The 16809-nt window shown below is 42.2% G+C and overlaps 1 protein-coding gene across 2 annotated transcripts in view; it reads right to left on the bottom strand.

Annotated features, from left to right (window-relative positions):
- The window catches only part of PIPOX (pipecolic acid and sarcosine oxidase), a 217672-nt gene that overhangs the window by 16258 nt on the left and 184605 nt on the right, over positions 1-16809 (bottom strand). For both annotated transcript variants that reach the window (XM_069226217.1, XM_069226218.1), the window contains exons 5-6: positions 7354-7506; positions 6491-6649 (exon numbers count right to left, since the gene is read on the bottom strand). In XM_069226217.1, the coding sequence (XP_069082318.1) occupies positions 6491-6649; positions 7354-7506 (312 nt within the window). The remainder of the gene's footprint in view (positions 1-6490; positions 6650-7353; positions 7507-16809) is intronic.

Genomic DNA, 16809 nt, shown 5'->3' with positions numbered 1-16809 from the left:
CTTACTATCTGTGCTTTCTCCGAAAACTGCTTCAGTAACTACCCTAGAACAGCAAGTAACATGGACAGTGAGCCTCAAGCCTGCTCATTCAATATTTTAATACTGGGATTTATGAGCCTTATGCCTCTTCCGTAGAACTCCATCCAATTTACACAAGGCCAAACAGATCTGACAATTTCACTCTTTTCTGAGAGACTCCTGCTATTTCATTACTATGGCTTCCGGCTTGTCTGCTATGAAACCCCAGCTGCTTTCTGTATTGTGGGAACTGCCTTAAATTCAAAGCACTTCACAACACGGGAATTATATCTCACAGTCAGAATAAACAGTACAGAAAAATCCAACTCGCTGCTGTCCACTGATAATTCCAGTACTTCTAGAAAACTGGAAATCCTCTCCAAACCAGCACATCACTCTGGATCTATGAGACTTTACAAAAGCTGTTTCGAGTAGCCAAGCATTCAGCAGGTCAAAGGGTTGTCCCAAGTAGACTCCAGTATTGCTACCACAGACGGCTAAATGAGGAATTTGACTTATTCAGTTCCAGACCAAGTCTTTAGATCAGAAATACATTAAAAAAACAGGAACACTGGCTCAATTTTTCACTCATAGATGGGAATTCTCTAAAGCCAACACAATCTTCCATTCTGGTATAGTTCAAAATCTTGGTGTGATGAAAGGTGGCTAAGCAGGACAATTTTAAACTACAATCCTGATTTACCACTCTTCAGGACACCACATTTTATCATATACAGGTTTGCAATCAATAGTGTATAAGGGTGCAATTCCTCTTCTAGGATTATGGCTCAACCTATCTCCAAAAGCCACTACAAAAGCAAAATCAAGAATGGAGGTTTGTCGAAAGTGCGAGGCATCTAAGACCTGAATCATTCTTTACCTAATCCCATAAATGGCAACATAGCTCTCCAAGATATCAATGACAATCCCCACATAGTCGTAGAACTACCACGCCTGCCTCCAGCAGAGGATTGCACCCACTGTGGTTGGCAGTGTTTCATTGGTGAAAAGACTCTGGACAAAGGACCATTCAAAGATTCTCTAACAGCTGCACCTCCCCTTGTGCTGTTTGTCAAAGGAACTCAGAGAGCTTACAGTGGGGTTATCAGCACAAGCTAAATGTTTTTCCTCTAGCCTAGGAGACACAACAATCTATATAATTAATCTCTGGGTGCAACAATAGAAAATCTTAAAAGTTGCAATTTTTATCTCTTGGACAAAAATTATTGTATGCTGAAAGAAAATCACATTACTCCTTTTTACCCGAGCCACACTTCAAAAGAACTATGGCCCACATTACAACCCTGGCAGTCAAAGACCACCAGGGCTGTTTTGGAGTTTGTACCCCCAACAGGCTGGATATACAAACTCAGGCATTATGACCGCGGTGGAAGCGACACGGTCGCACCGTCGGGACTGGCGGTTTCCCGGCACATTGGTCCCGGTGGATTTAATCCTCCAGGGCAGCGCTGCTTGCTCTCAGCTTTGCCATGGTGGACATAGACAAAAATCCATCTTTTCTCTACTTGACTTAATATCCTGCATGCATGTATGTGGTATTTCTATAACGTGAATCTAGCCAAAAAATGTTGGCAGCAAAGCACTGTCAGAGAGAAAGACTGGCATGAAGTCAATGAGTGATATGAGATGTAGCTGGTTTGTGGTGAGTAATGCATTGTAACGTAGAGTTCTTTAAACGTGCATCTTCAATTCTTTCCTAAATTGAAGCAATGTTGAGGATGTCCTCGTGGAGATGGGTATGTTGTTTCAGTTCCTGGTTAATAGATGGAAAAGATAGATAGATAGATAGATAGATAGATAGATAGATAGATAGATAGATAGATAGATAGATGTGTTATTTTTTTCTTTTTTACATTTCTTAGTCTGCAGTCTAATGGTGTTCTGGCTGCTGGTGTGCCAAGATGTACCAGAGATGATGTCTGCAAGATACCCGGTGGTGCTGGGCACAATGGCTTTGAAGATGGTGTGGGCAGGCAAGGGGAGTCAACAGAGTTGCGTCAGGATAGGGGTGATCATATTTATTCAAACATTGGATAAGATGTGCTATGGCATGTAGGATGTCCTTAAGGGGTGCCAATATGGAGTCTGGGGGGCAATGGAGCACTGAGTTACCATCATTCAACTTTATGAGTATAAGGGCTTGAACTGCAGTTCAGAAGTTGCTTTCTGGAAGAAGTAGATTGTCTTTTTTTTAGAAGTGACAGCTGGTACCAGGCTGTCTTTGTTTTTTCAAAAATGTGTTCCTTGAGGTTTAAGCTGGTGTTCAGGGTGAATCCAAATGACTTGGCATTTGGCAAAAGCTGGGGTTCGAAACTGTCAAAGTTCATGTTTTTGAGCCAGGTTTGTTACGTTTCTAGTTTGTTATTCTTGGCAACTCTTGATGCTGTATGAGTAGCATCAATTATGGGGCACCCTTTATTCCCAAAAACAAGGGTAATAAAGTATGAAATAAAGATATGGTCTTGCAGGAATTTCTTGATGAAAGTCTGGGATGGGTCTCATATAACATATAAACAAGAAAAAATAACCCAAGATCTTTTGACAATCGAAGAACAAACAACCACAGAAATAAGGATGATTTGAAACAAAGAAATCAAATAATAAATCACCTTACTATGGTCAACCAAGTGATGCAGCAGTGAACTTGGTTGTCCTGCATTTTGAAGCGCATCTTCATTAAAAAAATGCCTCTGTGTTTGTCACATTTTGACCTGCCAGAGCATTTTTTGAGCCATATGTTTTCTTTTGTGCATGTATTCTCACCTTACAATTCACACCTCAGAACTATCTGTAGCACACCTTGCTTGCAAATGCATGATTGGAGATACATCTCCTCTCTATTAACTGGGTCTTTTTGTTTCTATGTTTAGAAAAAGACGACCTTTATTCTTTAACTAAAGCTTGACCCAGATTGATCTGGTTAGATAAGGCATATTTGCCTACTCTCATTATCGTTTCAATCAGGTCCTTTTTTGAGTCCAGACTTGCTATTTATGTATCTCACTCCATAGATTGCTACTGGTTACTTGTCCTGATGAAGACCCAGGATGATTTGTCTTAATCGAGGTTGAAACGTCAACACTAGATGGCACTACTCATATCTTTAATGGATGACCATTCATACTCAAATGCTCATGTCATTGGGTTTGTGATAGATTTAGTCTTAAACTCCATGGGTATTGACCCCTTGTACATATTGTAAATACTCATTGTATCTGTACTTCTTCCATTATTTTGTACGGCTCACTGTTTCTTACGTTTACTGACCTGTCACTTCGAGCACCTATGGTTGACCATAGTAAATTGATTTGTCATTAGAGTTCTTTGTTTCAAATAAAAAAACTGAATGTACTTATGTCTGTTTTTTTGTTCTTTGATTGTCAAAAGATCTTAAATGATTTTTTCTTGTTTATGTTATACGGGACCCATCACAGACTTAATAGTTATCTGTGAGTATGGCTCCAGCTGGAGGTTGAAAATGACAGGGAAAAGTATAGAATCATGTAAGACTTGTAAGGTAATAGGGATCTTTTGGGACCTGGAGGTACCCATGTCAACAAACTGGTGTTGGTTGGTAAGGTGGGAGAAAAACCAGTGAAGGATTTTGGCAGTGAACCCCATATGAGGCTCCAGGGTGTGCATGAGGGTGGGAAGGTCAACTGTGTAGAATCCAGCTATGAATTCAAAGAATATCAGGAGGCAGCAGTGTTCTTCATCTGTGGTTAGGAGGGCATTGCCTATGATGTGTCAAATAGCAGTATCCAGGCTGCACTGTGAACTGGAGCCAGACTGATCATGGTTAGCAATAATGTGATTTTGGAGTTGAAAATAGACTGCTTTTTCAGTGATCTTGCTGATGAATGGTAGGTGAGTGATGGGCTGGTAGATGACAAGGTTGTTGGGGTCTAGTGTCAGTTTCTTTAGAGGTGGGAGTATCTGGCCTTTTTAGAGAGCTTCTTGGAGGGATGACAATGGTGAGTAAGTGTGAGAAAGCATCACAAGAAGGAGCTATGATGAAACATGAGGAAATTAAAAGACATTTTAATAAGAAGTGGCTTTGAGGGAGTTGAATATGTCTGCAAGACCTGTGAGAGACAGAGCTTTGAAGGATCACCATTGTGGGATTTTATGGGAAAGGTTTGGCATTAAAGATGAAGCATGCTTGATATTGTTGATGGGCTGTCGGATCTTATGTGGAGTGAGGAATAAGTGGAGCAGGCAGGAGTTTGATACAGTGTTTGTCTTGAAAAGTGTTCTGCTTCTGTTGGTGGCCTCATTGATGGTATTGATAGAGTATTTTGCCTTAGGTGACGTGATGATCTGTCTGTGTGTTGTGGGGAGGGATTTCAGTTATCATGAGATCCTTTTTTCCATTTTCCTTTCTGTCTGCAGATGATTTATTTACTGCCAACAATGTCTTTAGAGTACCAAGGTGCTGAAGGATGTGGCTTGCACTTATGTTATTTAATTGGGGTGTGGATGTTCATATAATTTTCCAGGAAGCACTGAAGTTGGTTCAAAAGACAAGACATTGGGGTCAAATGTAGAATTGATTGGGTTAAAGATGAGTTTGAGCATTAGGTTGTCTATGGACAAGTCTTGGAAGGGTCTGAAGGTTTGGTTATCTCTTTTGGGTTGCCCTTGGTTTGTTGGTAGGGTGCTGAATGTTCTAATAAATAAAACAAAGTCCTCATGGAACTCGAGGGGATTGAAATCCCCTCCGGCTCCGTGAGGCCTTTGTTCACAGTTAGTGCTGTGAGGCCTTTGTTCACAGCTGTTGCTGTGAACAAAGAACATTGGAATGTTGGCGCTCCAGGAGTTTACCAGCTAGTAAAAGCCCTGAACACTTCATTGTCTCTAATGGAGCTTGCAACATTCCAATGTTCTACTATAGCTGTAATTGCCGTAGAGGGCTATACCGGCCATTAAAGGTCTGCTCCAGTGTTCGGCTCGGGACTTTAACAAGGGAGTGGGACTTTGATTGCTGGTATAGCCCAGCTACGAAGTGCTATAAGGCTATTAGAACATTCTGCCACTAGAGGGCAGAATGTTCTAATAAATAAAACAAGGTCCTCTTGGAGCCCGAGGGGACTAAGGTCCCCTCGGGCTCCGTGAAGCCTTTGTTCACAGTTTTTACTGTGAACAAAGAACATTGGAATGTTGACGCTTCAAGCTTTTATCAGCCAGTAAAAGCCCAGAGCACTCCATTGTCTCCAACATACCAATGTTCTAATTATTCGTAGTTAACTGGGTACAACTACTGATTTGCATATGGGTTCAGCAATGATTTTTATCTATTTAACTTTTTCTCAAATTATAGAACAAGACATTAGCTATGCCTTTTGTTTTTAGAACAGCTTTTAATCTCATGTAAATATTGACATGCATCACACAATCTATGCCCAGTAGTATGGCCTAGCTGGGAAAGCCAAGGTACAAACAGCGAGCCAAGAATACTTTACAGAACATAGTTTTTTGGGGGGGCACTGCAGGATTGTTCTAACAGGGTAGCTTCTTACACTGTCAATGTACCAAACGTCAACAGACATTAATCTGGGAGGAACTGTGAGATAACATATTAGCTTAAGCGTGGTCCAGCCCAGTGTACTGAGAAGGTTGAAAAAAGCATCACAGATTGAGACCCAAATAAGAATTGCATAAATAAAAGAATAAAAAATCTGCCAAAATTTCTAGGAATAAAGCGTTAGGTCATTAATAGGAAAAGTACTAGTTTTCCCCTACGAATCCATCCTTTCTAAACTCATTTTAAGATATATTTTTAGTCTTTCATGTTGGATAAGGTAATGTGTAATTTAACTTTCTTGCCTGATTCTGAGTTTCCCAATTAAGTGTACAGGCCCACACCTTTGTTTGTCTGTTCTTTTTAATCTGCTATTATATGTATGTTTGAATGCACCAAAAGCTATTTGCTGAAGTGTGTTTGAATAAAAACGTGATTGTTCAATACAGTCTTGACTTCCACAGATCTGCCAATGCCCCTCAATCCTGATCTAACTTTTGATCCCCACAAACCTGTAAATAGTTAGGGAGGGCATCTAACTCTGACCTGACCTTTCACCTTATATTGCACTACTCTTATCCAACACATATGAAGTAATGATCCTTAATGCTAACCAGCAGTGAATTGTGCTTGTGCATCGATCTGCCAATGTACCCAAAGACTACATCTCGCAGACCTGCGTCTCTAAGATGAAGCTCCACATATTGACCGGTATTATCTTTCCTGAGCCCTCTTAGCCAAGAAATAAATAAATAAAAACTATAAGGTGCTTTCAACTCACCTCTATCTGATAGTCATGCAGACCTGTAGACCAGTGTGGATATATATAGTGTGCCCAAACGAAGATGTGGCGCTTACACACTAATCATACAATGTAGCGTTAGAGTGTGAGCATAAACCCAACCCTCTCTGTACAGACGTAGCACTTACCGTGTACATGCAACGCTCCATAATGGCTGGCTCTGGTTCCAAACCTGGCAAATATTTCCTAACAAAATTTCGGAGTATCTCGATATCCTGTAGCGGTGGAGCCTCAAGCGAGCAATCCCGCATATCTGGGTCAGCCTTGTTGCCATAGTGATAACATACCTGTGACATTAGGAAACGGGAAGAGGACATCAGAACCTCAATGTCAAACCCCAAATGTTATCATTTTCATGTTGCTCCTGGTCTCTGTGCTCCACCCTCACCATTCCTGAATCCATTCAGTCTGTACAAGTTTTCCTGGAATTAATTTACTTTAGATCCTAAACTCGGGAACTAGGTCAGTGTCCATAATGGCAACCACAAATCCAACCATTGTCTCCTTTCAGTTCAAACCTTTTGTTTTTCTCACGTTTCTCTCAAATTACATACTTCCCTGTTTCTCATCTAACCACTCTGATCAATTTTCTTCTCTTTCCAAGAATAATTTAATTTTTCTCATTTCCCCCCCTCAAGGACCCACTTCTACATAGGAAATGGCAACCATTGTTTCTTCCTTTAATATGCATCATACCTTATGTTTCCTTTAAATTCCAGAAATAACTCAATGTCCTCCAACTCCCATATGTAGTAGAACATTCCAAGAATTGTAAGTACGCTGGAAGATACTCATGTATGTTACTGGACTGCCTAAATAATTATTGCTTGTCAGACATATTAAAGATTCCCAATTGATCCCTTACAGAGCTCCTGCTCTGGTATGATCTGAGAGTAATACTGGTACTAAAGTGGGTCCCTGAAATTGTTTATATTCAATGCTTCTGTTGAACCACACAGTATATTTCCTTAACATACAACCCTTATCTCACCTTCATAAGTCCAGGATATTCATTAGATGGCAGTCCATAGACCTCGTGTGGGGCCCCATTGGGCTCTAGTGCAACAAAGCATGGGAACTTTTGTGGGATACCATAGGCACCAGGAACCTTTTCCTTCCAGTAGCAGACATTGATTCCCAGAGGCTAGAACAATAAATTGAGAAAACAGCTAGGTTGACTACATAACCAATGAAATTCAGAGTGTGCTTCAAAGGGATTAATGTGAAAGGAGAACTTTTTTAAACTGACAAAGGGTGGCTCAAGAGGCCATTTTTGGTGCAATTCAAACATGGATGTGCTTGTGAAAAAAGTTGTATCTGAAATAGTAGGTAACACATGGCCAAGCAAAGGAAGTTCCATCATCTCTTAACTGATTTGGACCTAGTGAAACATTTTAATGGAGGTAAATGCAATATGTATTCCTCACAGAGGCGGTCTACAGTGCTATGGGACTAGACTTTTAATCATAGAATCAACACTTAGTCAAACTGCGCGATTCTAGCAGCTTTAACTGTCTGGCAATAACTCACGTGACCACAACGCACACCACACAACATACCAACCAACATACAAAATGGGGCTTTGGATCATCCCTCTTTAGCCAATGGCTTGTTTGCTTCACTAGCTGTTAACCACTACTTAGATTGGCTGTCTATCGAGTCTTTATCCTGTCCATGGGATTACATGGATTTTTTAATTACTCCATTAGCTTTTCTATTGGGCTTTCGCTGAAGTTGACAAAGTGCTTGAGAATTACATACAGTTAAAATGATGTCAGGTATGGTGTGTGCATACATTAGACGTAACAAGGCTATAAAACTCTTTGTACATACAGTGAGAATAATATCAGTGGCGATGTAGCCAGAATGGAGAGAGATTCAGGAAGGGAAGTACGGGGGGCCTCGACCACAGAGAATCCCTTCTTCCATGATGCCATCCATGTAAATGTGGAAACGTGACAATATTGGATGAGGATCTTCTCCTGTGATCAATGCTCCCATCCAGCTTCAATCAATTCCATTTCCATCATTGTTCCTCCTGCCAGTCATTGGTTGTCTCTGTCACTCCAATGGCCTCCCCTGCTGCCGACTTCTAAGGACTGGAGCACAAGAAGAGCAGGAAATGCTGGGATATTGACTACTAAATGAATGGGATCAAACTTAGTCTCGCCCATTTAGTACTCAATATCTTTTGACTCAGGGTAAAAAATGTGTCTTGCAGGTTGAGGTTGCAATTGCAACATGCACAAAGGCCTATGGGAAACACCACATAGTCCAATGTTGAAAGAGGCTCATTGCATCTGCAATGCCAGTCTTTGGCCTGGTTCTTGCATTGACTGTGTGTCTAATATATTTTACCTGTAGGTCGACACCAGGTACCCCTTCCCCCATAAAATGCATAATTACGTGGGATGGGTGGCATCTTTGTGATTCTATGTTGTCTGTCTCAATCTGGTATTTTCTTGGCAAATGGCAAAATGCCAAATGCGAGGTCTGGTTGTGTAAAGGCAGAAATGACCTAGTTCCACCAAGTTCCATCGGAATGGTCAATGATGACACATCCATTTGCTGATGGGCAATGGCGACCTCGATTTTCTCAAAACTGCACTGTCTGTTTGCATTTACTTTCTCTTTGCTGTGTTTACTGAATAATTTGCTTGGAGGGGAAACTAATCCTGAGGAATGTCTCCTATTTGTGTTTCTTCCTCAGAAGACAGCCAGAGTCGCAGTCAGAGGCGAATGGAAAGTCCTGTATATATCACAAACACTGATCCTGTAAGCTTCAGCCTTTTGCTACTCAGGGAAGGAAAAGCTCCCTTTTCTTACTGGTCCTGCTGGCAGGCCTTAGTATTGCAACAAGAACATTGTGGAAAAGAGCAGAGGTCTGGGTGAAACCGCTTTTGGTATCAAGCATTACTTAATCTAAATTTATGATTAAATGAAGTTTTATTAGTTTAAAATGGGATAAACTCCATCTACATACCCTTTAATACAATAACCACAATATATCTGGAGTTTCCACACTAGAAAAGAGATAAAGAAAACAGAAAAAGGAGCCGGTAGAAAGTGGGTGGAGGCATGAAACAAATGAGGGGCACGTGTACAGATATTGGAGTTCTCAAACAACCTGTCAACTGTGGAACACCATATATAAAGTCTCCTCACGCTCCCTTGCCATTAACAGTATGGCATAAGGTAACCAACCTGTCTATATTATTCATGAATGGCCCTGAATTTGTGTGCTTTGTCCCTGAAAGCATGAGTAATCTGTTACAAGTACCTTTTGTCTGCAATTACCAACACCTGTTGCACCTGTTCAGGGCAGGTCATCTCACAATGGTTTTAAGGATACACTTTCTAAAGTACTGAAGTATACAAAAAGTGACGGGTGGAATGCTTGACTGAAACGTAACCACTATTAATTACTCAGAGGTGCCTCTTAGTCCATCATTGTTTTGCACACCATGCCACCTCAGTTTGTACTCAGCCAATATACAAATCAGTCTTGACCCTTCTCCAATGGGAACAGTCTAGCCCGCATTGCCAGGCCAGGTCCTTCATGAACTGGAACACAAGCAACCTAGGACTGGTTTTGCACTTATCTGGGCTCATCAGCCAGATAGAGCTTGCTTCCAATGAAACAGTGTGCACTGGACCCATGTGTGGGCATACTTGTTCCACTTAAGACAACACATTGAAGTATACAAAAAGTGATTAATGGAATTCTAGAACTAAATCTCTGCAACTGGTCATTACTTGGGCCACATCCAAGTCCACTGTTATTTTGCATACCATGCCACCTCAGTTTGGACCCAGCCATGAGCGAATCAGTCTCCAGCTTGCTCCAGTGGGAACGGTCAAGACCAAATTGCCAGGCCAGATTCTCCTTGGATGGATATGAACAATTTCTTGATGCGTACTATCCACATGCAGCTTAGTAACTGCCAGTGGTAAAGGGGTTCTGGCTTGGACTTTTTAAAGAAGCTGCTGCTACGCTATAGATATTAATTGAGCCTAATGCCCACTGTTTTGTGGTAGTGATGCACTGTGCTGTGTGTGTTGGTGCACTTTGCCATTTGCAGAGGTACATTACTCAGTGGTCGATGGTGCATTTTGCTATAGGTGGTGGAGCAAGGTTTTGAGGGTGATGATGCAATGTGCTGGAGGGGTGCACTGTTCTGTGAGTAGTACTGCCCTGCAAAACATGTGGTGCTGCTGGTGGAGGTACACTATGCAGTGGTTAACAGTGCACTGTCCAGCGCATAGGGTGGTCCACGGTTTGGAACATCTCTGGTACGATGATCGAGGATTGTATGTGTAGGATTTGCAAAACTGTTGTCTGGCTCCTTTTCTCTCTTTTGTGTTTTAGGTTTTTGTACTTTTACTACCTATGGGCTGGAAACCCACATTTATCAACAGGGCACTACTTCCGGTAACGTCAGTCTAGGTGCTGCCTCGACACGGGGGCAACAAACTCCTTGTCTAGTTGTCCTGGTGCCACACAGTAAGTCTCACAGGGTTGAGCACTGCAGCTTGAAGGCCTCGGGTTAGAAGCTCCGGTCATATCACTTGCAGTTGGAGAGAGAAAAGAGGGCATAGTTTGGTATGAAGATTTTGGTGAGAGATTTAACAGGTAAAGAACGGAGCAGAATTCCCAAGACAAATGGACATCTTGCTCCTGAGATGAAGACGTCTGTAAAAAATACTGTTACTTGCAGATACCCACCGTACATAATCACACTCAAACAAAACAGATCTTTGTAACCATCACACAAAGTCCTTTCACCTCAGACACAAAGTCAGACCTCTTGGCTTTGGCGGTGGCGGGTTATTCTGCACCTTGGCCGGTGCGGTGTCTGCTGTGAGGGTTATGCGCAATCATCTAAGAGAGGCCGTGAATAATGTCACTGCTGCAGGCAGCTGGGTCCCTCCTGTACAAATGACATTCAGTGACCGCACTCAGAGTAAGCGAAACATCCATTCTGCTTGGCTTTTACAGTACATCTTCCCTAATTTGTGGCGGGAGCAGCCTGGTGTACCCGGAAACACTAAAGCTCTGGCACCGAGTAGCGAGGCGCGCAGGAGGCGCGAGAGGCGGAGGGCTGGAATCAGTCGATGGAAGTGTGCAGAAGCAGGCCCTACATCTTCCAAAGCACCTCGCTAAATGAGCTCTGGAGAAGGCCGGCCGTGTGCCTGTAAATCTCCCACTTACTCAGCACTTCTGCGCCTCGCTTGAAATATATCCCGTCGCCCTGGCCTGCGTGCGCAGGGCAGGCTCACGGGGTCCGTCTGGGCGCCTTCGGCTCAGCACGCCTGCACGGCAGCCCGCGGCTTCTAAGGTACCAGGCCGTGCCCCGGTTGACCCTTTGGTGGCCTCGAGTACTGGCCGTGCTACACCTCATCTCAGTGGCCGTGAAGACAGCTCTGGAACAAAAAACGTCATAGTCGGAGGGTATCAAAAGGAGTTAATGTTCTGATGTCTAAGAGTGTTTTTCACTTTATGCTCCTGCTACTTCCTTTATAAGCATTGAGACGGAGACAGAAGGGCACCAATAGAAAGCCAGGGTTAGCAGATGATAGCCTTGGAAGACTGAAGCTATCCATGCCCAAATCATCCACGTTCCTGTCGCACTCTCCGCGGAGGGCCTACCTCACCCTTGCACCACACCACCAAATATCTTTCCATTTCCTAAAATCTCAGAACTCTCTCCATCCTCTGAGAGGTGCCAGCACCCACTCCTAACTCTTCAACTCATACTCCCTTGGTGGGAGATCTTTAGCTCTGTATGGGGGGTTACAGTGACCCAGTCTTCCTTCTGAAACCTCTTCACCTTTCCATAGGCGTCCCTCTAACCATGGGCCCTACACCTTTTCACAGCGCACCCTTTATTGTAAATGTGGTTTTCAGACATGTGAAATTTGCCTACCCCTCTATCTACTCAGAGATTTTTCTCCATTTGCTGGAGTTTCCATTACACCATTGATGTCCCCCAAGACCTCTGCACCTTCTCTGAGGACTTGCACTCACAGTGTCTCGCAGGTGCCCGTGTAGTCTCAAAACACTACACATTGTGTCGCAGATCACACTGCTGGTACAATGAGTAAAACAGATAGAAATATTAAAATACCCTTGACATGCCATCACTGCAATTTGTCTGTACTTATAATGAACAGTTCTATGGTTCTAAGGTTATCTGTTTACTCCCTGTAGATTCTCTGAGATCTTCCTGCTGTGGCAGCTATGTTCACCAAATTACTGGACACGCCCACCAGTGGTCATATGAGAAGTTACATCAATGGTAGGTGCCATGTGATGCTTGGCTTCATTAGCCCGAGGTATTCCGGAAAAGACACAGGAATGGGCACACTCACAAAAACCCTTTAAACATGCATATTCCATTCACGTATTCATTTTGGTCAACTTCTGTCACCCGCTCCGCCTTCTATGAATCCAGAAAGGAGGGAACAAGCCCTAAAAAATAGTTTTGTAACCTAACTGCCATAGACAACAATGTGAAATGATATTCCATCGTCACAGGGAGCCATGTCACAACCTTATCACACCCTTCACTTTAAGGGGAATGAGTCAGCATTGAGTGCAAACTTTGACACAGACACACACACACTAACATTTGCCAGTTATGGTTACCAACACACACCATAACTTGTGTGCTACCTGCCGTGCTCAAACAACGAATTTGTTAGCAGTACAGAAACAAAAAAAGAGCTATCAAACCAACGCCAGAGCAAGTATAAATATACGCACTTGTTTACACTGGTGTATGTATCTACACACACCCATACACAAACTGAAATTTTTTGTTAAAATTGATCTGTGGTTCTGGCTCATGTGCAAAACAAATGAAATTCACTAGGTATATTACAAACTCACCCAGCACATGCCTTAACTACCACTGCTCGCCATACTCTTCGTTCAACAGCTCTTTTCTTTGTTTCTGTACCAAAAACAAATTAGTGTTTTGAGCATTGCAGGCAGCACATAAGTGATGGTGTGTGCTATACGTGTTGATAACTATAATTGGCAAATGTTGTTGGTTCATGTGTGTTTGACACAGAACAGTAACAGGTTTTTTCAGTGAATTTTCCTTGTTTAAAAAATATATTTTATGATGTATGTAATTTTCATCCCCACTATGCATGACAGTATGGAGCATGGGTTGGCTGCTGTGCTTGACTGCAGCCAGTCCCTACGCCTAATCCACAGTGAGCGACAAAGTTGCTCTGCACACAGCTTTCGGCCATATGCAGCAGGTGTCAGTTGCCTGTGGCCAGGCCCTGCGCCCAACCTGCCATGAGTCATGGAGCTTGGCCTTTGGCCTGGTCTTATTTTCGCTCCTACAGCTTGGCTTTTATTCGGGCTTATTTTGTATTATATTTTTGTATTACTGGATCCAGTTTTGCAACAACAAATTCTAGGCAAGCCTCAAGCCTGGATACCGGGAAGCCAGGGCTCACGTCTCCTACCCATGCTTTCCCATTCAAGAGTTTGCAGTTCTAGACTCCTATCTGCAAATCGGCTGTAGGAAATGCATGTGTCACAGATGCTCGCCTTGTGTTTGTGATTCTTGGGCATATAGCTCGCCTTGGATCCTCTGTACCTTTTCAGGATGCGCAGATTCCCAAATCCTAAAATGGCAGCAAGGGTTTGAAGTACATGTCTAGATGTAAATATATATCACACAGTGACAATAGCTACATGTAGTTATGGATTAATCACAAAGATAGTGCGCAGTAGGGGTTGGCTGCCCTTGGCGGGTTGGGACAAGGCCTGAATCCCATGGTTTGCTGTAAGCGTTGGCTTAGACGTTTTGTTTTGAGAAAAAACCCTTCTTTCAAAACGTAGAATGTATGGACAGCCAAGCCTGTGTTTATGAATCAAGAAACAGCTGCCTTTTAATGGCAAGCTCAAAAGAATACCTGTTTGTTCCTTTTTTGACAAAAGAAAGTCTGACTATCTATCAATCGTGCACTCCACCCGCCTGGGATGCACATCTGCTTACACTCATTTTGTTACATGGAAATATACATTATACATATTTTGTCCTTAAATCGCAGAAAATGTAGTGGTTTAAAACAAATTATTTCACAAGGAACCATGAAAAATTATAAATATTTAACGGTTGTCTGTGAAATGCAGAGTTCGTCTTCATAATAGAATCCCCCAACCACTTTGCAGAGCTTTATGCGGACACTGTCAGCCTGCTAGCATTATGTGACATGGAAGATCAAATTTGGCTGCAGAGTCATCTAAAGTCTATGGGATAGTATATGTAAATTGTGTAACACATTCTCTGTCAGCATTTGAGATAGAAATACAATTTTTTGTGAAATCTGCCTATTTAGCAAATTAAATTATATGGCAAATGCAGTAAAACCCTAGGTATGCAGTAAATACTTGCATCATTGCCCATTGTTTTAACAATTTATTCAGAAAAGTGAAAGAAAGCCTAAACAGTCTTTGGGGAATACAGGTTTTTAAGTTATCTGCTCCCAAATTCCCATATCATAGCTCCTCCAGGAGGGGTGTGTGCTTGTAGTCACACTTTACTCAAAGTGACACTCCCGCTCTCTATCTAATGCTGACCTCCCCGGGATCTGACTACAAGCACACCCCTCTCCCGGAGGAGCTATAATATGAGAGTCCAAATACTACAGAGTATCAATGACGGACACCATAAACTATAGGTATCATCTGATGACACCACATTAGTAAGGTGAATTGCACCATATCACAGAGCATGTATTATTTATGCTTTATTAGCAGTAGTCAAACAAGGAGTGGCACCAGGGAGTCCACCTTGGTCCAGAAGAGGAGCCTAGGGGTAAGGCTCTGAAACATGTAGACTAGGAAGTAAGGTACATTACATCCCCCACTTCCGCAGCCCCTTTTTAATCATACCGCCTCCAAGAGCCCTATTAAATTATTGGAATTACTAGGAGACATGTATTTTTAACTCACCCAAGACCCCACCACTCCTATCCCTCCTGTGATTCACATTGTAAAGAATACATCAGTGCTCCCACGTGTCCCGTACGTCGTAGCACGCCCTGCTTCGTAGCGGAACGGGAAGAAACCCAATGATGAAGCATGCCACCAAGGGGTAACCCTGGTGGGTGAGGGTTTTTCTAGCAGGAAAATCCTTTTTCCTATCCATCCTGTGGTAGTTCTTTTAGCTGGGCCTCTTTTGTAATGTTACATGTATATATACATGTATATATGTAATTCTTAATCACTGAAAAATAAAAAGAATACAAAGGCTAAAGCAACGTTATAGTTAGGTGAAAATGTCCCTTTATACTTAACATTTTGAACTAAAGAAACCTATATTCCCCCAACCACTTTGTTCAGTTATAGTTAATTCAAGTAACAATACCTCAGGCCCCCACCATGCACAGTGTTGTTGTCAATTATGACGGTTCAGTTGCCACTTGAAAAGGCTTGCAAGTTAGTGTTTTTTTAATTGTGAGGTGTAAGCCTCCTGCACCCAGTCTTCGGATTGGAGTCTTATTGTGGATTTTAAAAGCTGCTAAATTATGCAGAGGCTAGGTGAAAAGAGAACTCTGAGAAGGTGGCATTTGATTACATATAGAGGATGCTGCTTCTTTAAAAATCACTCCCTCTTGCAGACGTGACTATTAAAAAGCACCCACCTCATCTCTACCAGAGACAACCCAGCCTATGCTTTTGTTTATGTCTATGACACAGTGATTCATTAACACAACGCAAATCCCATTCACATTGTTATGCCTACATTTGGGACATTTTTAAAACAAGATATGCCCCGCCTGCTCTTAACCAGCGGTGCACTTGAAAATAATTCTGGAGCAATTACGGTCTGCTCCCACCCACCTATACCAAGGGCATTTTTTTAAAAAACATTCCTCGCGAGTTCACAACTAGCGGCACAACTGCAATTAATTCAGGAGCAATTATGACTTGCTCCCGCCTTCTTATACTGAGGTTAGGCAGTCAGCCTCTAACATTCAGGACGGGGAGGACACCTTGTGCACAGCAGCCGGAGACTCATGTTTCATCAAGTAAGTCAGGACCAAGTGGTCATAACTTTCAGTTTCTCTCCATAAGACACTCTTGTAACCATAACTGAACGTATCTAAATACATGTTTTTAAAAATAAGTGTTCCTCTGTAACGTAAGTAGTGCTTATGTAAAGCACTACAATACCTACAGGTCGAGATTGCGCCATATAAAATCACCCCCCAAAAATAATTAAAGAAAAACGTGTTACAGTGCTATGTAACTTGTTTTTTATTTAATTGTTTTTTGGGACTCTTTTATATAGCGCAAACGTGGCCCGAATGTATTGGATTGCTTTACATGAGCACCACTTACATTACATAGCAACACTTTCATTTTTAAAAACATGACTTAAAGTTTAAAATTAAAAAGCCCTACAATGCGGTCAAC

Source organism: Pleurodeles waltl, chromosome 3_1 (assembly GCF_031143425.1).
Source record: "Pleurodeles waltl isolate 20211129_DDA chromosome 3_1, aPleWal1.hap1.20221129, whole genome shotgun sequence".
In the NCBI taxonomy this organism is placed as follows: Eukaryota; Metazoa; Chordata; class Amphibia; order Caudata; family Salamandridae; genus Pleurodeles; species Pleurodeles waltl.
The sequence above is the reverse complement of the archived record's forward strand: the minus strand, read 5'-3'. Positions and strand labels throughout refer to the sequence as shown.